Source organism: Chinchilla lanigera, unplaced genomic scaffold (assembly GCF_000276665.1).
Source record: "Chinchilla lanigera isolate Chin_1 unplaced genomic scaffold, ChiLan1.0 scaffold00007, whole genome shotgun sequence".
NCBI classification, from domain to species: Eukaryota; Metazoa; Chordata; class Mammalia; order Rodentia; family Chinchillidae; genus Chinchilla; species Chinchilla lanigera.
The window spans coordinates 21234913-21260650 of record NW_004955408.1 but is presented as its reverse complement, the minus strand read 5'-3'; the positions used below and the strand labels follow the sequence as shown (position 1 = coordinate 21260650).

The following is a 25738-nucleotide window of genomic DNA, read 5'->3' as shown; positions in this document are numbered from 1 at the left end:
AAGTCATGGTAGAAAGAAAGAGACAATGTGTTCATTTTGGAGTGTGACATTATGTTAGGAAACATGAAAGGGTAAGGGAGGAGGGGAACTTTAAAAGAAAATAAAGTGGGAGGGGGATCTGAGCTGAGGATGGAATGACGAACAGCCAGTCACACACAGTGTCTTGGTTGAACATTTTGGGCCGTGGACCAATGAGACCCCAGAGTAGACTGAGCACAGCATGTGTGGGGCTTGACAGACTGGCACAATGGAGGAAGCAGAGAGCCTGGCGAGGGGCGGGGGACTGGTTAGAGAGAAGGGAGGGCACAGGGACGGCCCTCTGGCCAAGGTAATTAACACTTGATATTAATTTTAACTGCATGAGAAGGCTTTGAGGACATGAAAGATCTGATTCAATCTTCATTCTTTTTGGAGACAGGGTCTCACTATATAGTTCAGGTTAACCTTGAATTTGCTATCTTTGATTCAGGTTAACCTTGAATTTGCTATCCTTGATTCAGGTTAACCTTGAATTTGCTATCCTTGATTCAGGTTAACCTTGAATTTGCTGTCCTTGTGAGTGCTAGGATTATAGGTCTGCATCGCCACACCCAGCTCTGATTTACACCTTTAAACTACCTCTCTGGCCACTGGGTGGAAGAACAGGTAGTAGGTGGCAATAGCAGCAGCAGAGCCACAGTTTGGAGGCTGTTTCCATGATGCAGGTACGGAGAAAGCTCAGCATGGTGCTTGATGCATGCAAGCTCTCAAAACTCTTACTGCTTATGATTCTTACATGCAGTGAAGAATGGATTCTGTCTTTTAAAAAGCCCTGTAGAATAAAAGAAAACTGAACGCCTACCTTCAGTTTCCTAGGGGCTCATGTTGTCACAGCTAACTTTAATTGAAAGATCCAGAATAATTTTAGACCCCTGTTGCCATGTGCTCCTCTAGAATATCAGCTGGGGCTAGTTCAGCTTCCTCCAAAAGATGAAAGACTCAGATCAACTGGCAGTGGCCTGAAGGCCAAGTTTTCCTAAGCTTTAGATACACTGATTTCCTCTCTGAGAATGAACTGGGGACTCTATTTATGGCTCCAACTACATTTGCTACAAGGCCTTTGGATGGCAAAGGGAATCCTCATCCAACCCAATTAATAGAGCGATGTTGCACTCTTAAGCTGTCTCCCACCCAACCAATCCATCAACATGATTTGCACACATTAATCAAGGCATTTGCAATGAATGGGTTCACCAAGCTTTGTCTCCTACTGGAGGAAGAAACTAGACTCTTTGGACTTGAGAGCGATAATCTTCTAGAGTCTCTGAGTCCCCAGCTTGGCTCTGCTAAATGCACAGACAAGGTGAGTTATTAATTAACACATGAGGTAAATGCCGGAAGAGAATCCTTGAATCATGTCAAACCAATTTGGATGGTGAGGGGATGGGAAAGGAGGGGGAGGCACTGGGTGAGGGTGGGATTCATCTGTTCCAAGGGCTCTGGACACACTCCAGTGTTATTTCTCCTCATTTAGACCTGGCTAGAGTGCCTTGGATAGCATGCCCAGAGCTCAGGCCAACATCCACATCTCTTAACCCAAGGCAGCCTCCTTTGGAGCAAAACAAGGAACCGAGCCTCACAGATGGAGGTGGGGGTGGGGTGGAATGCCATTCTGAAAGGGAAGCTGGAGTGGAGTCCCTAACTTAGGGAGAGAGATGAAAATATTGCTGATGGCCTAAAGAGCCACAACCTGGCATTACTCAGATCTGTGGCTTTGAGGACTCCCCTTGGGGCAGGCTGAAAACCTTGGGCCTCACACTGTGATGGGTTTTCTCTCACATTCTACAGATATCACATTCCACAGCAGTCCCTCATCTCTGCTCCTGCTGAACTCAGGTACTCATCTGTGTTACTTCTCACATACTGCTTGTAAAGATAGCAACAGTATTGTGTTCTCGGATGCCAGCTTTTCCAACGGACAGTGAGTTCTTTGCAGACACATCTCATGTTTGGTTTAGCATTTTTGCAGGCCAATTGTGAATGTCTAACACTTAGTAGAACCTCACCAATGTTTGTTATATCATGAATGAATAAGCTGATGGATGGATGGGTGGATATATGGATGGGTGGATATATGAATGGGTGGATAGATGGATGGGTAGATAGATGGGTGAGTGGGTGGGTGGGCTGAGGGATGGATAAATGAACTCACTCTCTCAAGACAGAGTTAAGGCTTTTGCAATTTGGACACAAACACTCACTTCTTCCATAGCAGTGTAGAGTACTTTTAAAAACATACTCAGATTATTCACTTAGGAACTAATCAAGAAAACATGTTTGCATTTCCCAATTTTTTGTTTCTTCCTGAAGTAAAGTATCACTCTCTTTGCTTCATTTCTCTCTGGGAATTGGAGTGGTAGTTTCAGGTGTAGGTGCTGTGATACTGGGCTGGTCAGTCCACCCAAGAGAAACCATAATTTAAACAAGTTTTCTTCAAAATGTGATGCACAGAGCATGGATATCACAACATTTGGGGTATAAATGTAGATCCCTGGATCCCATATCTGACTTATATTAGACTTTCAAGAGATGGGAGCATAGAAATCTGACTTTTAAGCAGTCCATGGGGTCACATAGCACCAAAATTGAAAAGCACAAGGTTAGAATCTTTGTGGTTATATACACCGGAAAAATCATCTATATGTATTTAGTCTCCATTCCAGAAAAGAACATTAATATTAACAAGGTTAATGCTAGTAGCAGCTAGTCAGAGAGCATATCCTATAAGCCAGGCAGCTTGAAAAATATGCAGCATGCACATTCGCTCACTTCAACTGCACAGCACCTGATGGCTTTGGTGTGATCAGGCCTATTTTACAGACCAGGAAACTGAGACCTTGAGAAGGAAAGTGACTTGCAGAACTAGACACCGAGGCTGACTCCAAAGCTGGGGTCTACAGCAGTATCATGTTATAACATGACCTGTGCAGAAAGCAGGAAACAAAGGGGAAGGAGCTGAGTGCCTTTGGTGCTGTGCTGAAGTACGGCAGAGGGGAGGCAGACATGGCCCGTAGTATAGTGAGGAAGCAGTGAGGAGGAGTGACACGTTCGCCCTGGAGGATGCTTCCTCCCAGTCCCCACCACCTTGATGAGGCTGACAAGGTGACAACATAGCCTGCCCTGGTCTGCACTTGTCACCCTGAGCACAGACTGGACAAGACATCTACAAGGACTGCACAGGGGCTCCAGACTCTATGGTGGCTTGAAAGGATGGGAAGTGTGCTTTGTGTAGAGAGAGGGCTGGGCCTCCTGCCTCTAAACTCTGGGTAATAAACGGGTGCAGGAAGGAGTGAAGACTGTCTCTGCAGGCCAGACGGTCTAACGGCGCCTCCTCACCTTGTGGTTCCCACTTTTAGAGGAAATCTACACCCTCTCTCCTACCCCTGGCTGTGATGAACTAAATCTCGCACCTCTGCCTTGGTGGTGATAATTAAATATTATCCGCCTGTCACTCGGTGCACATGTTGTGTGTATTCTCTGACTTTAATGAGCTGGTATTTGTCTTCTGTAAGCAAAAATATTTCTTTGAGTCTCTTCTTTTTTCAAATTGGGGTGAGCGGTTCAAGTGAAGATCTCTCACTATTAAAAAGACAGTCCCTGGCTGGCATGTCTGTCTGAACCATTTCTGCTTATTCTTCTGACTCTGCCACTGCTTCCTGAGGTGACCAAAGGTCAGCCGGCTTGGAGGATAGGAGCAAGAAGACGGGGGTTGACATAAATTGTTTTTGTGGGCAAATTCCAAGGCAGCCTTTTATAACAGGGTTTCTCCTCTAAATATCACAGAATTCAGAAAATGTTTGAGTGTAAATTTTCTCAGCTATTCCAAGAAGATACTTTATCTGGTACCCTTCTACATGCATAGGAGAGAAATTAATATATTCCATATAAGGATACCCTAGGACAATGGTCTGCAAAGAAAACCTGCATGCCAGAAATTTATGAGAAATCCAAATTCTTGGACCCTACCCCAGACCTCCGAATTTAGAATCTCAGGTAAAGGTCAGTAGTATAAGTTTGATTAAGTGCCCTGGGTGATTCTGCTGCAAGCTTAACTTTCAGAATTACCAGTGGCCAGAAGTTCCAGTGTTCACATTTCTTACAGAGGAACCCAGGTTGAAAAAGTCTGGTAAAGAGCTCCAAATATCTCCATCTGTATTTGTATCTATATCTATCTCAGTTTAAAATGAGAAAAAAAAATTGTATCACTTTAAACTGAGATTTTTAAAAAACTAGAATGTTTCTAGATGGAAAAGTAATCTGCCTTTTCCAGTCCACTTTGGAAGAGTGCTCTATTATTTTCCCCATTCATGAGATTTATAACAAGTGTGTTCATTGCAGCTGCTCCCCGGGTCTGCATTCATGCTCTGCCTGGTTGCCTCCCTGACCCAGTGGCAGGTTTCTCAGCCCACACAACTTTCCCTGAGAACTCCCAAAGCAGGACAGAACCAGAGACAAACTCCTGTCCCCGCCCCAAACAAACAAAAATAATGATATAATTAGTGTGCTGCAGGACTGAATCTGCAGCTGATGAGAAGGGGCTTTAATATTTATAAATAAACAGCAAAGTGCTTAGCACACCTCCTAGGGAATTAACCATAAAAACAATCCTCTGCACGAAGGAATCGCCTCCAAAAAAAGAACTCAGTTAATTGTGAACTGCTTATGCCAGGTGAGAGAGAACCCGTGTCTACCTCTCACCTGACATAAGCAACTCTGAATTAACCGGGAGTTTCTTTTTATAAACACCATGCGGAGCCTTTTTTCTTGGTGGTTAATTACTTCCTTGGGAGGTTCTCTTTAATAGTTCCCATAACAAGGCCATTATTGTCTTTAGCATAATCACTGCCTCATTTGCTTTTGTACCCTGCTTTTCTGACACTTGGGCTTTGCCAGCTAGAAAGGACCCTGAATTGTGTCTGGGGACCTGGCGACCTGCTGCCTCTTCTAGCTCCACCACTTCAGGAATTTGACTTTTTGCCACAAGGACCAGGTGTAGAACTGGTCCGGAGGAAGGTGGACTGCGCAGTCCCTGTCGGGGAGACTGAGCTCCGGGAACGCCCTCTTTCCCTTACGTGCTGCGTTTGCCAAGCTTTCAGCTGCTGACACCCGGAACGGGAAAGGGAGCCAGGAAAGCAGCCCCTTCCTGGAAGAAGTTGATCTGTAAGCAGCCGCTGCGCTCAGTGAAATCACCGGGGATGCAGAAACGGAAACAGTGAACCTTCCCAGCAAGTCACTGGATGCTGACTTGCACAAAAAAAAACCCTAAAACCAAAACAAACAAACAAACAAACAAACAAACAAAACCGCTGGATGTAGTTATACATCTTGTTAAAATGAATTTAAGTGGCTTCTATTTGGACTGCGTTTCAGAAAAGAGAAAATGAATGAACAGGAGCTCTTCAAGCAGCACTAGGTCTAGAAACTTTCGGCTGCATCCTTCTATCAGGGTGTGTACGTTTGTTTATTCCCTAATTATATATGTATGAAGGCAATGGCAGACTACGGCAATTGCAAAATGTCCATTAAAAGGATGAAGAAAGAGAAAAACAGAATATCTAGTACTCTCATTTGTCAAGCCAATCGGGAACCTGAAGCTGCCTCCCTGGGGTTGTGAAGCCAGGGGCTGACTTTGACTTGCTCACTGAGACTGTCAGAGTACGGTGACAGACACAGTGGGACCCCACACGTTTCTGTTAAATCAAATACTTGGACTCATGGACCCTTTTACCCCAGGAACAACTTCTGCCCTGAGTCAATTCTGACCTGTGAGTCATTTTGGTGAGGATGGCTCACACATCTGTGCTAATGTTTGCGGGGGCCGGTACTACACAGAGTTCTCAGGTCCAGCAGCCCTGTGCTAATGCAACCTCAATTAGCCTAGAATCTTAATTATTTGATGCCTAGTGTTCCATTTTTGGAGTGCCCATAACAACAGAACATAATAAAAATTATTGTCTTCAAATTCATAGTTGAATTTCATGCAAAAATTTAAAAAAACTGCATCTTTGGCATGAATAGGTTAATGCTCCACCTCCACCAGGAAGTAACATGGAGAAACTCAGCTCTAAAGTTTAGAAGAGGGATCGGTGAACTTCTACAAGGACCAGAGAGAATATTTTAGGCCTTGACTGCTGTGTGTTTTCTGTTGCCGTCACTCAACTCCGAGGGTAAGTCAACAGTAGACAGAACATAAGGAAATGAATATTGCTACCTTCCAATAATAAGAAGGTGAAGTTTAAAGGGTACAAAGCTTCCAATATGCAGTGTCAATAAATTTTAGAGGCCTACTATTTAGTGTAGTCAATAGTGTCTATAGCTAATAACTTTGTATAAAATTTGCTAAGAGGGTAGATAGTATATGCCATTGAAACTAACCAACCAACCAACCCCCAATGATAATGAAGGGGGCGGGAAGACATTCTGGTAGGTGATCGATAGATTCACGACCTTGAGGGTGGTGAGGGTTTCATGAGCACATACTTTTTTCCAAACTCATCAGGATACATGCATCAAATACATACAGCTATTTATGTCAATCGTACCCCAATAAAGTGATTAAAACAACTTTATAGACGCTGGTATTTAAATTCCACATGATTTTTCCATGGAACAAGATATTCTTAAGACTTTTGCCTCCAACCATTAAAAATCTTAAAACCATTTTTTGCTGATGAGTGCAATTTCACCTACGAGCTGTAGTTTGTTGACCACAGATTAGAACATGTAGTTTGGGTCCAGAGCTGAGTTTGGGTCCCCATTTTCTCCTGGGGGTTATAACAACTTGAAAAAGTTACTCAACTGCTTTCCAGGCCTCTGTTCCCTTATCCACAATGCGACATCTTAAAGGGCCGAAGGGGTACATTGCTTATGACAGTGTGAGGATGTTTGTCACTGATTGTAACCATCAGCTCTGAAAGGTCTGGCAGGGCCACACACCTCAAAAGCAGTGCCAGCACCCAGTTACTTTTCTCCAATGATGGATACTTGGAAACCCAGAGCCAGTATCAAACCCTGGTGCCTCTAGCCCCTGTCTCCACCACCCCAAGGACATCGATTCTCTACTGCATTTGCTTCAAAGGAAGTGTTACAATGACAGTTGACAATAGTATAGGGGAGGTCTTTCAGGAGAAAAATGACTCATGACAAAGGCATATACAACATTCTGTTCTTGAGGGGCTGAGAATTAGAAGATGCTCACTCACCTCCCTCATTATCCTTGTTATCAGCACAGGAGGTTTCCATGGCAACGTTGCATCCGGGCCCTCTCCAGCCGGTCTGGCAGACACACTGCCAGCTGTTCTGACCCAGTGTGCATCTCCCGTTACCGTTGCACAAATCAGGGCAGCCATCTGGTTGAAGAAATGGAGAGAATGAGAAGGAGGGACGTGAGGCCGTGCTGGGGAAGCAAGAGAGCCATGCAAGGGGGAGCAAGCCCGCAGGGCAGCCACTGGGCCAGCCTCACAGTGGGGCCCGTACCTGCTGTCCAAAGGGTTGGGGGAAGCAGGCCACACATGCAGTTGCAAGACGGAGTGGGGTCACAGATGCAGGGCATTCCCAAGGACAGCTGACCTGGGTGCAGGGGTCAGAACAATCTTCCCAAAGAGGGGAGTTCAATGCACATCCCAGACAACTGCACCAGTGCTGAGCTGACAAGCAGGCTGGCGTGATTTCTAGCCTAGCTCAGGATGGGTGCTCCCTCAACAAAGCCTGCCTTCCTTTGCTTGTTTGCTTTTTTCCTCCCTTTCATCCTTTTTTCTTATCTCTTGCCTCTTTATTTCGTTTCCTTCTTCCCTTCCTTTTCCATCTGTTCATTTCCCTTCCTTTCTTTTTTCTTTCTCTTTCTGTTGCCTTCTGAAGAAGAAACAAAATTCCCTACAGGCCCAAGATAGACGCAAAATGCCATTGACTTCTCAGAATTTTAAAGGTGTATTCATGTAAGATTTTCTCAAGCTTCTTGTGATCAACAACTGGATGGCTCTGTTGGGCTATTTTCATATTCTTGTAATATTTGGTTTTAAGAGGTGCTTACAAATGTCAGCTGCATATCACTCACCCTTTTTATGGCAGACTTACAAATACTGCAGACTATGAAGGCCCTTTGAAAGAGTAGGGTAGGTGCTGGGTGCCATGAATTGGGAAAAGATGGAGGAATCTGCCTCTCGCCTTCTCTCTCTCTCTCTCTCTGCGCGTGCACAAGGAGGAAGGGTGGTAGATTATGGGTAATCTTATTTTGTGGCCTTTTTTAAAAAAAGTGAGCCAAAATTTTCATTCATTCGTTCATTCCTTGCATTTGAAGTATTCTTCGATGACATCCTTGGCCTAGGATTCTTTTTTTTTCTTTTGCGGTACTGGGGATCAAACTCACAACCTTGTGCTTGCCAGGCAGGCGTTTATGCCAGTGAGCTATACCCTCAGCCTGAGCCTAGGATTCTTTGCCATAGTCCTTAACCACCACACAATGGCAACTGGCCACTTTACTGGGTTTTCCCTCTCAGTCAGATTTACAGAGGCCTACCCATTTCCCTAGTTTTTGTTGTCATCAACCTTAAGAAAAAAGAAATCAGCAGCTTATCTAATTCCCTAATTACCCCAGGACCCAACACAATTACAAGTACTTCTTGCCTGGCCTGAGCTTGGACAAAAGGAGCCTGAGTGGGCTGAGGATCTGTTTACTAAAGAGAGACGGGGGAAGCACAGCCTGCCAAGTCTCTGTTGCTCTTTACAAAAAGAAGAGAGAAGCCCAAAGTGGTGGGATGTGGCCACACTCACAAAACCTGCTTGTTCCTAGGAATGCCTACATAGATTTTCATTTTTCTTTCTTTTGCCAGATTTATTGAGTCATAATCTACATACCATAAAATTCACCTGTTTTAGGTGTATGATGAAATAAATTCTAGAAAATTTATGTTTTTTACTTCATTTAAATGTTCCCCAAAGGTCATTAATTTGATTGCCCCCAAAATGTACTTTAACTTCCCTGTGTATTTATCTTCAGTCCTCCCTCTACCTCTTCCACTGTCTTCATCTCCATCTTCTGCTTCTAAAGTGCACCAAAGGCTGGCTGGGTTGGGCCGTGGCAGGGGAGTGGAGACCTTTGATGGAAGTAACTGATTTGAAGCCTTCTGGGCTCCAGTCTTATGAACTGAAGGCGTGCATCTTCCACACTTCCTTCTTGAGCATTCCAAAGGCCTTCACCTAGCCTGCTCCCCACTTCTCTCAGGCACCCCATGAGCACGCTGAGAAAGCTGACTTGGGCAGGTGGCAGTGGGGGCACTGTAAAGGGCTCCTCGTAAGGAGGAAGGTCTTGTGGGTCTATGATTGAGTTTTATTCCTCAGTGCTTGTTCCCACCCATCCTTTTCAGAATGTGGTCTGCGTTAGAATCTTAGAGAAAGTAAACAACAGAGAACCTGCAGTGGGGGCAGTCTCTGTAAGGAAACTGAATGGTCTGAAGACGGCTTGTTAGCACAGAGTCCATTTTCTGCTGCTGCCCAGAATGGCATGAACTCTAGTGAGCAAATGAAGAGCCAGTGTTTGCGCATACACCTTGAGAAACGTGTTCTTTGTCTCCACACCTATCCTCACAAAGCCCAGCTTCACATTCTCAGACCTTTATATTCAGTGCGGGGACCACAGCCTTGCCTGGAAAATCAGGGAAATTCTGTCTGATCATACTGTGAGAGAGTGCTCTGAGGTAAGCCTTCCCCAGTTTCAGAGAAACCCACCCCTAGTCCTGCAGGAACAAAACGGAACTGGGGAGGAAAAGCCCAAGAGATATTTTACAGGTTCTCAGGGAAAAGAGATTGTCTCCAACCTCCTGCCACCTCCAGCTTTACAATTTCCTCCGTGTGAGTTTTGGGGAAATGGATCACAGAGAATGTACCAAATGACAGACCTACTAACATTTTGCTCGGCATGGTCTCTATTATATGTGCTTTGTTATTTAGCTACTTGGAGGTCTCATGTCTGACTAAAATCACACCCAGAGGCTCCATAGAGGCCTCATTATGTAGTAAACCCACGTCCACTACCTAAAATTTAAATTTGCAAAGAGCACCAACGTGTCAGTCAGGGATATGCGCACGAAGTATGTATGTTCCTAGATTGGATGCGGCCTTCTCCCCCCTTCTCTTTCTCTCTTGTTTTCTTCCCTCCGACCAACTGAAGTGAGATAAACAGACCACAGAAGCAGGTTTTCTTCACATCATATGAGGAAGATGAAAACACGAACAGTAGGAAGCTGGCAAATCTCTGAGAAGTTTCAGGGCAGCTGGGAATTAATGGACAGGACTTTGCTTTTAGCTTGAAGAGGAAGAAAGCAGCCTTGGTAGATGCGTGGCGTTGCTAGGCAACCCCAAGCTACCCCTAGCACAAGTTCATTCTGCTGGTGGCCTTCTGAGGAGGTGATTCTTTGTGTTTGTAAAGTGTAAAGCCAGCTTCTGCTTAAGGAAAAACAAAACGTAGGAAGTAATTAGTCTGGAGGGCAAATGGGTATCAGGTGGTGGCTTTACTCTGGAGAGGATGCTATAACTGAAGTTGGATTGGGCTTATGGGCTTATACTTGGGCATCCAAGAAGTCTCCTATATGGAGTCTTCTGGATTTTAGGCTAGCTCTGCTGACTTCCTTGAGTGTCTACCCCTAAGCTCACTGATTTACAGTCCTGTAACACATCCTCGTTGATTCCCTGTATGTGCAGCGGGAGAGAGGTGGCTGCCTAGCAGCTTCACATTCTATCACGACCCTGGACCAGTGGCCCTCAATGGAGGCAGTTTTTGTCCCCCTCATTCTGTCCTGAAGATAGCTGACAATGTCTGGAGATATTTTTTGATTGTCGTAATTTGGAGAGTATGATATCTGACATCTGGTGAGTGGAGAGGCCAGGGATATTGCTTAACATCCCACAAGACACAGGACAGCCTCCACTGCAAAGAATGACGTGACCTTAAATGTCAAGAGTATGAAGGCTGGAAAACTCTGCCCTAGACATAAGGCTTTGAGAGATCTGAGATGTGGTTCTTTGCTGTTGGACCCCAGAGGCCCTGCGTATTCCCAGGCATATAGTAGGTGCTTGAATGAATGGAACACAAGCAAGTGGTGTGCTGTCATTTCAGCATGGTCCTTACCTAACTCTTGTGAGGGTTAGGAAAAGATGGAGGGAAACTCCCTCTCTGAAGTCAAAAGCCCTCTTCCCAGGGGGAACTTTGAAGGGCAGCAGCAATATCTTAGGTTGGTTTTGTTATCTTCCAACCAGCTGATGTAGAAATCTGTAATTAAAAAGAACCTACCCCAACCAAAACACATTCAATACATTCTGATGACTCTTGAGTCTTCAACTTCAGTGTTCTGAACTCCAGACCTGGACTTCAACTTGCATCCCAGCATTCCCTATGTTTACTTACAAGCGTCTCCAGCTCAGCAGAACTCTACCTTTTTCTCTTTCTCTCTCTCTCCCCAGCTCTGGTTCCTTAATCAGTGAGTGGCATCTGCTGTTTGATTACCCAAGAATGAAACCTCGGACTCAGTCATTCTCAGTACTTCTCCCTTCCCATAACCTCTCTCATCTCTTGTATGTAACCCCAACCAAGTCTGGCCAAATTTTTCTCTTACTTGTAAGAGTTCTGCTAAGGCCAGAGATAAACTAGATGTCCCTCAAAGATCCATGTGTTAGAAGCTTGGTCCTCAGTGTCACGGCAAGAGATGGTATGGACCCTTAAGGGGGTGGAGCTTAGTGGGAAGTCCGTAGGTCATTGGGGGTGTGCTCTAGGAAGGGATAGAAGGACATCAGTCTCTAGCTGGCTTCCTGCCTTGATAAGCTCTTCCTCCTGCACAAGCTTCTGCCATTGCCATCCACCCTAAGTAACACAGCCCAGGGGAACCCCATCACAGCTGATGTCAGTGGTGGTGAACCTATGGCATGTGTGCTGCAGCCAGCTGTTTGTTATCACTGAAAGATCTAACTGCATAGCCATCACTGCTATGCAATGCCATTTGTACTTTTAGTGCCAAAAAATATGTGCTAAACCCTTTTCTTTATAAAGCTGGCCTGTTTCAGGTGTTTCATCACAGTAACACAAAACAATACAAAGTCTTTCCTGTGCTTTCTCCTAAATATCTTTACAATAGACCCTCACTCCCACCTTACTGCCATTATATTAACCCAAGCCATTCCCACCCTTCATGCAGACTCTTGTTAAAGCCTCTTTACTGGTTTCACTGCCTTGGTCAGTCTTGCACTATCATCCATTTCTCTGCCTCTGGAAACTACTGAAAACCCTTTGATAGCTGATAGCTTTCCACTGACCCCTGGGGCAAGTCTGAAGTGTGTCATTTGCTCACAGACTTTATATGAACCAGCTCTTACCACACCAGCTCATCTCAATATCACTCTAGCTTTTCTGTTGGCCTTTCCTCACCTCCCTAACTTTGAGACTTCAGATCTCCATTCAGAAGTCATCTCATCCTAGATGCCTTTTCCAAAGAGAGCTGGATGCCACAGAAGCTTCATCTTTTATGGTATCTTGTCCACCATGATGTAACACCAGTGTCTAGCACTTCCTTGATGCTGGCCAGGTGGCTTTTACCATCTGCTGGAAAATCACCTCAAAAATTATGTACATCATCTAAATTTTGAATGGTGTACCTAGAATTGTGCAGTGTATAACTGAATAGTTGCCCCAGGCACTCCTGTTATGGTGTAGACAAGTTAGGTGAAGGACCATGCCTGGCTTATTTACTTCTGGATTGCCAGTACTCAAACAATAGTTGGAATGAATAAACGAATGAATGAGTAATGCCCAACTGAAATCAGCATCTCTGGTGGACATAGAATACCTTCCAAGACTTTCCTACACAAAAATACCAACCACAGTATATCTCTCTATAAAAGGTTTTGTCGACGCCGTTACCAGGTAGGCAAGCTTTTTGCCTTAACAGAAATTAGGCATGAGCAAAATAATGTCTACAGCACAGTAAAAAGGGAAGCATAAGTGCACTTGAAGAAAGCTATAATTACCATAAAAGGTTTTTTTAAAAAAGCATCAAGACATGTTCTGCCATGTACAGCAATTTAGAGGTAGAAATAAGTGGCTAATGTTGCATAAGGGGTCTGGAGAAAGAAACAGGATTTTAACATTCAACATCGAACACATCTGACAAAAGCATAGAGGCCAGCACCCTATGCAGCTGGGGATGTAAGCAGAAGCACAAAGAAGGCCGCATGTAAAAACAGACAGGGGGTAAGGGGGAGCCAGGAAGCGGTGCTTCCATGCTTGTTCCAGAGATCATCAGTGGAGCCATCACATCCTGGGATAAACCCGTGCAGAAATTTTTTTCTTCACATTTTGGGGACAACTGTAACCTGGATTGGAGTCAGTGTTCTGGGTTTGCAACCTGGATCTGCCGCTTGCTCTCTGTGTGAGCTTGGGCTGGCAGGCACACCTTTCTGAGCTTCAGTCTGTGGAAAATTCTGTGTTTTACCAACTCATCTTATTTTTATTTTTCCCAATAGAACACAACCTTCAGGAAGACTGAGTTTTTTTGTCTCTTTTGTCCAGTGACATATGCTTAAGGTCTGGAAAGATGACTGGCCAGTAACTAATACTCAGTTTGTCAAGTGAATAATTTAACAAGGGAAGATGATAAGATTTATTTTGTACAGATGTCAGTTGTGTTAAACGCAGTGATAAAGACAAATATTTTAGCAGGATTTGGCATATTGTAAGTGCACAGCAAATAGAGTATATATTGCTGCTAGCATTGATATAGTTGTTAGTACAAATATTATAATTAGTGGTAGGCTCTGTCTTCAGGGTACAGATTAATGCTACCCATTTCTCTTCCTGTCTCCTAGGTGAGGAAAGATACCCAAGAGCCTATCCTATTAAAGTTAAAAAAGTGGGGGTTGCTTGGGTGTCCTCAGTGCATGACAGCATCATGTCCTAGGAAATCATCGCTCTCTACGACCACCAGCCAAAACGCCAGCTACTGTCACATTGCTTCCACGGGATGAAAAGAAAATTCACTGATGCTAATGGCTTCTGTGAGGTCCATAGAATTGACGATAGAATAAATGGTGGCGTTTTCTCTTGGGAAGAATTATACTTTTGAATGCTAATTTAATTAGGGACACCATCCCCCACCCTGTCCCTGCAACTGTTGAAAACTGTTTTCCTGAAGCGGTGCATCTCTGGAATTGAGGAGCACACACACGCAGGAAATATGTAATAACAGACTCTGCTGTTCCATTCCAGAACTCTTTCTGGTTGAAGACAGCTTAGGTATTGGGGATCAGGGATCACCAGGGGGTCCGTAGCCATTTATACTAAACAGCAGTGGCAATGCTCAGAAAATTGATCTGATGCTTTGAGATACCCTGGAGAAGACCTCCAACTAATTTTAAAAGACTGGTTGCTAAAGAAGCATCCCGGTCTCTGGAAATTGGCAGGGCTTGTCTCTCTCGCTCACCCACATGTACAGGACGGAGCTGTGTGGGGAATTCTGTTTCTAGGCACAGACTGGCGTGGACACGCAGCCATGAACCTATACTTGAACAGCTGTCCCTGCTTTGCTAGAAAAAACATGGAAAATCAAGAAGCAGATGTTTCTCTTTGTTTCAACAGCATCTGTATGTCTTTAAGGGTTTGTGGAGGTGCGAGGATGCATGATGCTGGGGGGTGGGGTGCCGGGAAGGCCAGAGTCCTTTACATGGTCCACTGCGGAGGAAGAACTGGCTTTTGTTCATAAGGAGGCTGTAACAGCATCAGGCAGAGCCTCCGCGAGGTGATATAAATGTGGATCCAGCTGTCTATGCTGCACGTGTCCTGGATGCTCACTGATCAGCATCATTTCTGTCTGCGTGGGAAAAGGCAGGCAGCAGCCTCAGCCTTGGCTGCAGAAAAGTGATGAACTTAAAAAAAAAACCAAACAGAAACCTGAGCCTTTCCCATCTGAAGAAAAATGGGAAAGGGAGACGCAGCTCTTCTATTTTAACCATTTTGATATTTCAGGCTTTTATTAGTATATTTTAAAAAGATTAAGTTGAAGACCATGAGAGGAGGAAAATCAGAACGTAGGCAGTAGTAACCAGGAATTGCTATTCTTGGAGAGAAGCCCTACCTCAGCTGCTGAGTGAATCCACACTCACTCAGTATCCCCCAGCCATGCTGGGTCCAACACAATAAGACTGTGCTTCTCTTGAGGGCCTACTGTCTCCTTCTGGAGCCATACTTTTCTTAATTCCACTTTGCCTAACCAAAGGAGGATGTAGTGGACTAGTCGTGGGAGTTGGATTTCACATCACCCCATTGCTAAAGCGTACACCAACTCAGGCCAAGCCCCTGCTGAAAATGCTCCAGGAGTTTCTCCCACAGCTTTAGATTAATGCAGAGTTCTCAGAGTATAGTCTGGGGATTGGCAGCACCAGCACTGCCTGGGAACTTGTTAGAAATATATGTTCTTGGCTTCATTCCTGATCTACTGGGTCATAACCTCTGGGGCTGCCGGCCCTCTGCATTGTGATGAGCCCTCTAGGGGCTCCAGATGCCTGGTGTGTGTGAAGCCACTGCTTTAGGAGTAAATCTCCAATCCCTGAGAGGGCCTCAAAGCGCCTGCATTATCTGGCCCTGATAATTTCCCCCTTATTCTCCTGTTACTTCTGTTTCTGCTCTCTGGGCTTCAGCCACAGTGACCTGCTGCTTTCTGGGACATAGCCTTGGAGCCTTCTTTTGGACTTTTGCAGCTCTCTCTCCTTAATACTATACTTCCTGCACCTACTTTGGAGAAGGCCACTCACTCTTTGCTTGGCTGGCCCAACCTTGCTTAGGAATGGCTTTCCTGACCACCTCGAACATCCTCCCCCTTCCACGCCTTCACAGCCCCATGGCCTCCTCCTCAGTCACACCCATTATAATCTGAATTCATCCCTCACTTAAAGCAGTAGGTCTCAGACTGGCTGCAGATATGCGCTACCTGAGAGTCTTAAAAAATCCCCACAGTTGGTTGTACCAGAATTAAGGCAGAATCTCTGAAGATGAGACCCAGGCTTTCCTATTTCTTCTTTCTCTGGTGCTGGGAATCGAACCCAAGGCCTTGCTCATGCTAACCACATGCCTTTAAACCACACCTAACACCCTCCTCCCCAATTTTCTTTTCTCTTTTTTAAATTTTTTTTTCCTTTTAGCTTCCCCGGGTGATTCCTACATGCGGCAAAGGCTGAGAAGCAATGGTTTAAAGCCCACCTCCCTGGGATGCTCCAAACCTCCAGAGTGAGAGAAAGACTTTGCTCTGTTGTTTATGGCTGTGTTCCCAGTGCTCACCCCAGTGCTTAGCATTAAACATATTTGTTGGATGAACTCATAAAAAACCCTGTGCAGCGTTTCTTTGCTGTTTCGCTGTGTCCTTGATTCGGCAGCCAGGTAAAAGGGAAAGCTTCCCGCAGGCCGGGCCCCAAGCCCCTGGCAGGATGACACGTTCCCCAGCAAAAGCGGCAGCTGCGCGCAGCACAGGACCCCAAACCAAGCTGATGACAGCCGAGGCCGAGTCTGTGTGCCAGTACGGGTTGCTGCCTTGCAACCCGTGAGGAGCAGATAGCTCCCCACTGCAAGAGACAGACTAGAGCGCCCGGTGAAGTAGCAGAGAAGGCACGTTGCTAGATTAAGAGGGTGACAAGAGTTACACAAAGGTAGGGATGACAATAATAAGAAAATACAATGGTTTAATTTGGTTCTTGGAGGATAATCAAGTTGTTGTACCTCGTGTTGCTTATTCCCACAGCTGTCCAGCAAGTAATGAATGTGGTACCTACTGGTATGGAAATAGGGACAGGGCGCGACTTTGATTTCTTATTTGTTATTTTTAACCATCCAATTTCTACACCCACTGAGCATCCTTATAGCCACAGGAGGGTCATAAAAATACAAATAACACCTAGGAGGCCTCTGGGCACGGACTTGTTACTTCTGCAGGGCTGCCGATTCTCTTTTAACTAGTGTAGAATCAGGCCAACAATAAATTGCCATTTTTTGTTGTCGTTTCCAGCACAATTTCAGAAAATGCAAGGAAATCACTGAATGTCTGTATTTTATAGATTTTAAGAGGATGAGGCAAGGAATCTGCCCCAGGACTGAAATTCTGGATTTTAGGAAGCTTTTAATAGAATAACAATAATAATAGCAAATCCTAACAGAGACATTTCCGTGTGCCTGACACACTCACATTTTTTTTCATCATTAAGTCATTTAATGGTTGTACTAACTCTGTGGTGTGGGTGCTATCATTATTCTCAATTTACAGGTGAGGAAGGGGCAGGCACAGAGGATTTAAGTAACTTGGCCAAAGTAACAGAGATGGTTATTGTGGAACTAAGCTTTGACATCGGGCAGATGGGCTCTTTTAGTGGACTAACAGTCCCAGTTTGCCTGGGTCTGTCCAGGTTTTAGCAGTGAAATCTCATGGCCCAGGAGAACCTGGATCATAGCTGACCTGTGGTAATTGGTCATGATAGAGGACAGGAAGTGAGGGCTGAGCATTTTTCATCAGCTGTCATTGGTTGTAGGCAAAAGGTTGGTACAGATAAAAGCTGCCCCAAGGGCAAGGGAGATGTCAGATTTTTATGCTGTCACTTGTTTCAGTATGTAGTATGGGCTTTTCAATAGATTCTACTGTCTTCTAGGGCTAAAGAATCTGTCTATCCTTGGGTCACTAGGCCATTCACCCCTCAGTATTCACAAGGGGTTGGTTCTAGGATACCCAAATCCTTGGATGCTCAAGTTCCTTATATAAAATGGCACAGTATTTGCATATAACATACACAATTCTCTCATATACTTTATATCACCTTGAGGTTACCTCTAATACCTAACAGAATGTAAATTCTGTGCATATAGTTATATTATTTAGCAAACATGACAAGAAAAAAGAGTCTACACGTGTTTAATACAATCGCATTTTTGTTTGTTTTTGATCTATGGTTGGTCAGATCTGCAGATGCACGACCCAGAGATGGGAAGGCTCAGCTGTGCTTACAGTAGTTAAGGCAGTGGGCTCAGAATGCAGCTGCCTGAGTCTGAATCTCAGCCTTACCCCTTGGCTGAATCTTCAGCCATAAAAGCAGAGCAGAAAAGTACTGACCTTAGAGAGTTGTTGAGGTTTGTATGGGAAAATCTGAGATGCACGGCTTATAGTAAATGTACACAACACACAGCTATGATTACTATTGTTATTACTGAAAGTACACTTATTTGGGCACAGCAAGGTCTGTGTGTGGCGTAGGAAAGCCTTTAATTTGCATACGAACTAACAATGAGGCTGGGCTGTGTGCTTTTTATCTACAACAGGATCAAAGCTGGGCATGGTGGGGATCTAAAGTCAGAGGCCACTTTGGACAACATACACCTTGTCTCAAAAAAAAAAAAAAAAAAAAAAGAGAAAGGATCAGTGCGGTCAGTATGGCCAAGACTCCAAGAAGGCGCCCTACAAAGACTTCAGTGGAAATGAGGAAAATGAGATAATTCCCTGAGATTTCCATATGATGTGTGCACAATGGATGTGACAAATAATGTGCAGAATCCCCCTTAAGACACAAGGGACATGTGAGAGGACAGTGTTAAGGATCACAGGCTAAGCTTAGAAAATTATGTCACCAGAAGGGGATGGCCGGTGTGGGGTGAGCAGAGAGAGCTGGGGAGGAAGCGAGAGTGAGGGTCCAGTCTGAGGTGTGTGTGACCCCTCCCCTGGGGGGACGGATGCCGCTTACCCGCCAGGCAGCGGCGCCTACCAGGTGCCCAGCAGCTCACATCTTTTTTGTTCTATGGAGCCACCGCAGAGATCCTATGAACCATGAATTCATAGCCTTGTGGGTGAAAACACTGAAGCTCAGCCAAGTTACTTAATCTGCTCAGGATCATCACTACTGCAAAGGGCCACGGAGGGTTTGATTCCAGCTTCATTCACCTCTGAGCCTGTGCCCTTTCCTCCCCTCTAGCCAGGGAGGAAGGTGGCGCTCAGGGCAACCAATCCTGCATTAAAAATATTTGAAAGAACATTGTGTCTGTACTGAACATGGATAGACTTTTCTTGTCATTATCCCCTAAACAATGTAGTGTAACAACTATTTACACAGCACTCACACTGCGTTAGTTCTTATAAACATCTAGAGGTGCTTTAAAGCATACAGGAAACTGCGCACAGGTTATAAGCCAACACTGCTATTTTCTATTAGGAACTGGAGCACCTGTGGATTGGGTATCTACGAGGCCCTGGAACCAATTCTCTGTGGATACCTAGGGATGACTACATTCCCTGATTTGATTTCTTGCCCTCTAAGCCTCATTCTTCCTCCTCCTCCTCTTTTTTTTTTCTGCTACTGTGAACTCAGGGCTCTCACACTGAGCCATAATCTCAGTCCTTTATTTTTTATTTGAGACAGGGTCTCACTAAGTTGTTAATGTGTCCAGGTTGTGCTGAAACTTGCAATCTTCCTGCTTCGGCCTCCCAGAGTGCTGGGATTACAGGTATCTCCACCACACCGGGCTCCTTGTTACTGCTACCTTCATTCCCACATAGACTTCCGTTTAGGGAGAGGATGCAGTGCAACTCTGGAGCTTCTTCCCTGTGCATCAGTGAGCTGCTGTTTTGGGCTCAGATGTGAATCTGGCTAGTGTGGGAGTCAGCGGACAGCGCGGCCCACTCTACCGCTACTAGCAAGACGGAGTCTCGGAAGCTGAGAGGCAGGCTCCACGCCACAGGACCTGGCAGGGGAAGCCCTCTCACGCTGGCGTGGTGGCCCCCAGATGGGAGTGTGCACCTTCATCTCTGCTCTCTCTCTAGTCCTTGATGACTCTAGGGTGAGTCAAGTCAAAGGTGAAAGGACTTCCAAGTAGAGATACCAAAGCCAGGTAAGACATTCCCTGAGCAGTTATAGTGCACTGATTTCTATGGTAGGCCCATGAGTTCATGCTTTTATTCATTCAACAAGTGTTTCTTGAGCATCTTTTATGTACCAAGTACTTTTTAGACTCAGGGTGCACAGTGGAAAATGAAAAAAATAAAGCCTTAAAAATTGTATATTCTACTGAGTAGAGACCTACGGTAAACAAATAAAAGTCAAGGTAGTATGTCAGATGTGGTGACTGCTCTACAAGAGAACAGGGAGAGAGGACTGCGACTGGTGTGGGTGATGGAGACTGCTGTCTTACACAGGGCAGCCAGGGAAGTCTTTCTGACAAGGTGAACTATGGGCAAAAAAGTCAAGGAGAGTGGGAACCAAGTCATGCCACGGTTTGTGGCTCAGTAGTCCAGGCAGAGGAACCAGAAGTACAAAGCCAAGACACAAGAGTCTTAGGGTGTTAGAGGCACAGGGAGGTGGTCGTTGTGCTGAGGCAGACTGCGTGAGGGGCGGGGTCTCCTGATCCCAGGTAAAGGTACTGATTTTTGTTTGAAAATGAGGATATCTCGGTAAGCTGTGGTGGCACATTGCCTAGGGTACCAGTAGGGTAGCTCCTTGTAGATGTGTTTAAATTTCCCAGCCCATCTCTCTGGAAGAAAAGATTCTTGAGATACAAAGCGAAAGATACAATACCCTGTCCATGGAATAGCACCCTAGATGACACACTCAGCCAACTTCTCTGGGATTCCGCAAACAGGTGAAGCTGAAGAGCTGTGTTTGCGCAGTCACCCCACCCTCCCTTCCAAGTTGCGCCTCCATACTAAAAGAAATGCACAGTGGTGTGGGGAGAGGGTGGCCTGGGAAGTCTGTGCTATGTCACGGTGCACTCAGGAGAGATGGGAGGAGGACAGAACCGGGGAGTCACCGAGCCTCCGTCTGCAAGGTCAGGGTTGCCAATCTCAGGGAACAGCTCTAGCAGTCAACTCCCTGGCTTTCTCCACCCCAACTTCAAATCAGGAATGGATTTATTCAGCCGGTTTATCCTGGTTCATCCTGGCAATAAGGCCTCCTTGGACCACACCCCAGGACACTCCCAGGCTATTATTCCTGACTTTTTAATGCCTTTGTGTTCTGCTTATCCCTCCAGGCCACTTGACCCATCTACATTGTGGCACTCACACTCTTAAAATGCTTTATCTTTATATCTAGCTACATATATAATATGCACAATTTACATTTATTAATCTGGCAGCCTTTTTTTTTTTTTACCAATTAATCCTTTTAAGTTCTCAGAAGACCTCACCAACAAACACTAAATGTTACATGACTCCATCCAGTAGTACATGTTTTACCTTGTTTCATGGCACTTTCACCTTATAGAGAGGCGATAAAAACATTCCGCTCTCTACTCTGCTTTCACTGTTAGGCCTGAATGCAGACTCACTGACCATTCACTCTTCCCATCTGGGTGACCCAGGCAAGCCCAGATCATCACCACCTTCTGCTCTCTGCGACTCTAACTGCAGGTAGTGATCTAGTCTTTTTCTCCATTCAGTGTTTAGCTGGTCAAGGATTTGGTGAGAGGGCCATGGGTCACTACAGTTCTTTTTTTTTTTTTTTAAATCTACAAATTCTGCAATAGTTCTGAGCAAGAAGTATACTTATCTGCAGCACAGTACGAGTAATAAGGAGACTTGTGTTTCCTGCAGTACAGATCCGTAGTCTGAATTCCAACAATCTGGCCTGGGCTATTGTTAGGTGCTATTCTTCAGTTTTGTATAATGAGGCTAGTTTTCTCCTCAAAATCCTCTCATTTACTGTGAAACTAAATTCCCTCTTTTCAAATACATTTTCTACATGCAAAACAGCAGTCTGTTTCTGCTAAGTCACATTCTAGCTAAATGGATAATTGAATGGTGAATGGGAGCTGCTACTCAGCTGCTAACCTGCAGAGCTGCTACACATACACACTCCCAAATTGCAGCGGAGTGATCCCCAGGAGGCAGAAAGCATGACTGATTTTTCCAATAAAGCTACAAAAATCGATAATCCTTCTAGATGGAACACTCGCATCTCTGACCATCTTAGAGTTTCATCTTCCTCTGCTGTTCCTCCCAAACAGGCCTCTGTCTTTGCCTTGGCACATGCTCCCAGTCCCTTACCACCAGGATCGAGCGTGATTCTACTCCAGTTCTGCTGAACGTACCTTTTAGAGCGGCCCTGCAATGCGTCTTGATTTAGAGATGCTTGGGTTTTATGTGGCTCTGGGAAATGTTGCTTAGCTTTTCTGGAGCTCCAATAAGTTCTGATGTATGGCTGTGCATGCCTGCATGATTAATGGCACATGCAAGGACTCAGAGCATTCAGAGGTCACCCTGTGTGTACTGAATAACACAGTGCAGATCCAAAAATACCCTTGGATGAAAATCCTGGCTGCACACAAATGCAGCGATATTTCCTGCTTCAGCTGACATTGCCCACGACTTGGTGCTTCTGAGGAAAGTCACCTCACTAAAGCAGACAATTTCAAGATACAATCAGGATCATTTTGATCTCTTGGCTATTTCTCTGTATAGTGGCATAGGTATCAGGATAATAAGGAAGCCCGAAAACACTAGCAGGCTGCAATCTTAGTTTCTCACAGGACTCCCAAGTTCAGGGTAGCCTGGCCACGGTGTGAAGCAAATTAAATGTCCGTGCAAAATACGCTACTGTGTGCAGGGCTGTGACTGAGAATTTAAATGCACCAAAGTCAAGAGATTCAAAATGATGGTTCCCACAGCAACTATAACTCAGTTCTCTGGTGAATATAAAATTAACTTTATTGCAAAACATGCTGTTCAATTTACGCCTTAATCTAGTCATGGCAGAGTTATAGTTGCTGTGAGAATGCTAACTCTGAATTGTTTTGAATAATTAATTTAATGAAAAGTTGGTGGAAATGTGAACTCTGATAGAAAGTCAACTTAAATTTAAGAAAGTTGGCCAATTACGCCTATGTGGAGTAGCAATGAGTCCTTTTTTGGACTCTGAGGTTACCCGGTACGCTCTTTGGCCTAGGAGGGCACCGGTAAAGCTCACAGAGTACTGTACTCTACCACTGAAGGCATACGCTTTACCAACAAGTGACAACTTTCCCCACGGGGGAGGGTGGCTCCCTGGGGCCCATATACCTGATTTTACTGCCGGGCTCCATAGAAACCCGCTTGCTGCACCTACCTGGGGACAAAGCAAGGGATCAAAAGAGTGCCACGATTAAGCCTGGTCTCTGTTAACTCAGCCTGGATTAGCAGCTCACCTGAGGCTGTCACTGAGCATTAAGCCATTCACACATTACTTAACCTCTCCGAGCCAGCTTTCTCACCTGTAAAATGAGGATGCTAACAGTATCTGCCTCCCAGCGTGGACATGAGGATTAGATGAGAGAAGGCATGTTAAGAATTTAGCACTGGGGCTGGCAAGTTTTGTGCTAAGTACTCAATAATCGTTAGCTGGTATTATCTGAAAAGGGAATTCAGTAAGTCGTAAATTAAAAACATGGACAAAATGTACTATTTGGCCTGTCTGGTTATTTCCGTCCAAACTGATTTGGCATAAAACTGAGCCAGCAGGCAGAGGGGATAAAGAGAAACACAAGTTGGCAGGAAGTTTCCTACACAATTGTGTGCCTTTCCTGAAGATCTGAGGCCGTTTCTACTGAAGTTCTAGAAACAAATCAATCTGTCCCCTCTTTCACCAGATTAATATCTTTCAACCTGTTTTTTTTTTTTCAATGATCTCTTTCCCAGGAACTTTTAAAGAATTCTCCCTCTAATTCCTCTTCCTACTGTGATATTTTCACACCACTGATACACAATATAGTCACTTACGCATTGGCTATATCTGTTTTATATATAAAAAGAGTAAGTTTTTTTTGTCCTCCTGAGAACCATTTTTCACTTGATTGGGAGGGATATTACCCACTTCACAAAGGTATATGCTAGATCACAGGCAGAAGAAATTCCTCATTCAAGACTGAATGGCTTCAGACTCAGAAGAAAACCTATATTTGCTATTCTATCTTCAAACCCAGTGTCTACTCTAACACATGGGCTCTTTCGGCAGCTGAGAGACACAGTATTTTTGAAGCCACTTACAATGGCTTCTCCCTATCCACCCTCCCAACTCTTCTCCTAGATATAGTGTGGTGGCTTTTTAAAATCTGTCTTAAAGGACTTGGGTGGTAAATGGGAAGGAAAGGCACACACCCAGGGAATCTCAAGCCAGCCAGCACTTAACTGAGCACCTGCTGTATTCCACGCTCCAAGGCGTGGTATAATTTAAGTTCTTTACCAACAGCATGTTTTGCTGCTTGGTCCTAAGGCTGGCGAAACCCAAGAAGCTGGCCCCGCCAGACACCACCTTTCTTGGGAGGTATTGTCAAGGTTTTGATAGAAAGGGGTGAAGCCACAGCCTGCGAGGAAAAACAAACTAAAAGGCAAAACCCCAGCAACGTGCAATCTTAGCTTCGGAAGTTATTCCCGGCTTGGCTTTAACTACCTCCTTTATGCATCGGCCTCGTGCTGTCTTCAGGGCCTCTGCCTCCTTCCTCTCAAAGTCTTGGCTGGCAGTTTTCTACCTCGCTGAGATCAGTATCAGTAACATTTTAATGTCTCCTAAAAGACATGATTTTATAACACTGCAATCGTTTGCTTTTACTGCTCAGAAAATATTTTAAAGTTGTATTACTTAGCGTAAGCCAATCTCATTGGTGATGGCAGCAGAAATTTAAATGTCACGGTGAAGCCAATCCCATGACGACAGAGGTGAGTTAGAGGCAAATGAAAGGGACCTGTGGGTCCAGCAAGGGATGTAGCTCACCTGGAATTCCACCCCAGCTTCTCTGAAACCTGAGCAGGTCTGAAAGCAGAAATCCTGGGGTTGAACTCTCTAATGATGCCTTCACCTGCCAGAGGGTCCCTGAGTTGGGCTGTTTCCCTTCAGGAATCAGTTTCACCTGCAGGCTGGTTCAGCCTGGTGGGTGTAAGATGCCATTCTCTTTCAACTTGTCTATGAGTTGTGCACTTAACTCTCTGGCCTTTACAGTATCTCTCTCTCTCTCTGTGTTCCCTGTATGGTTTATTTCTATGCACTCTGAGGACACAACAGCAAGGTCTCTATTGCAGTGCCCCTTTATCTCCCTAGAATGTGTGTGTATGTGTGTGTGTATGTGCATGTATGTGACAACTACAAATTATGATGGGTCTATCTGATACTTTGGGAGGCTTGATGAATGAAGGGACAGCAAACCCTCAGCTGACCTTTGAAAGCCTGAACAGCTTCCATTCTGAAAAGCCAAGTGGAAAGCACAAGTCAATTTCTCCCAAGGCAGCAAAAAGGTCATTTCTTTATATATAAAGAAATGGTTCTTATACAGAGAAATGGCTTTTTACATCTACATACTTTGAAATATTCAATATTGATTTTGATCTATTGGGAAGAGCTAAAGCATTATGCTTGATTCTGGACGCTCAATCAATTTTTGGTTGCAACTAGATTCCAGGAGGAATTTCTCATTCTTTTTAGTGGGATCTTTAATGTTTTAGTTCCTAGAAAAGGCAGTTCCCTAAAGAAGAGTGTCTTGATTTACAGGATCTGATGGGAAGCTGATGGATATTTCAGGTTTGTGTTTCCAATAAGTGTAGTTATCACCCCAACACATGCATGCAAAATGGCCAGGTGTTCCCCTGGCTTTGCACCTGCCTCTGAAGGATGTTGATGGCATGCCTGCATGCAGAGAAAGTGAATGATCACAGTAGAATATCATGCTGGGAACTCT

At 44.8% G+C, this 25738-nt stretch overlaps 1 protein-coding gene across 11 annotated transcripts in view; it reads right to left on the bottom strand.

Annotated features, from left to right (window-relative positions):
• Positions 1–25738, bottom strand: part of Tenm2 (teneurin transmembrane protein 2) — a 1190054-nt gene that overhangs the window by 79626 nt on the left and 1084690 nt on the right. For all 11 annotated transcript variants that reach the window (XM_005376287.2, XM_005376288.2, XM_005376289.2 and 8 more), the window contains one exon: positions 7242–7388. In XM_005376287.2, coding sequence (XP_005376344.1) covers positions 7242–7388 — 147 coding nt within the window. The remainder of the gene's footprint in view (positions 1–7241; positions 7389–25738) is intronic.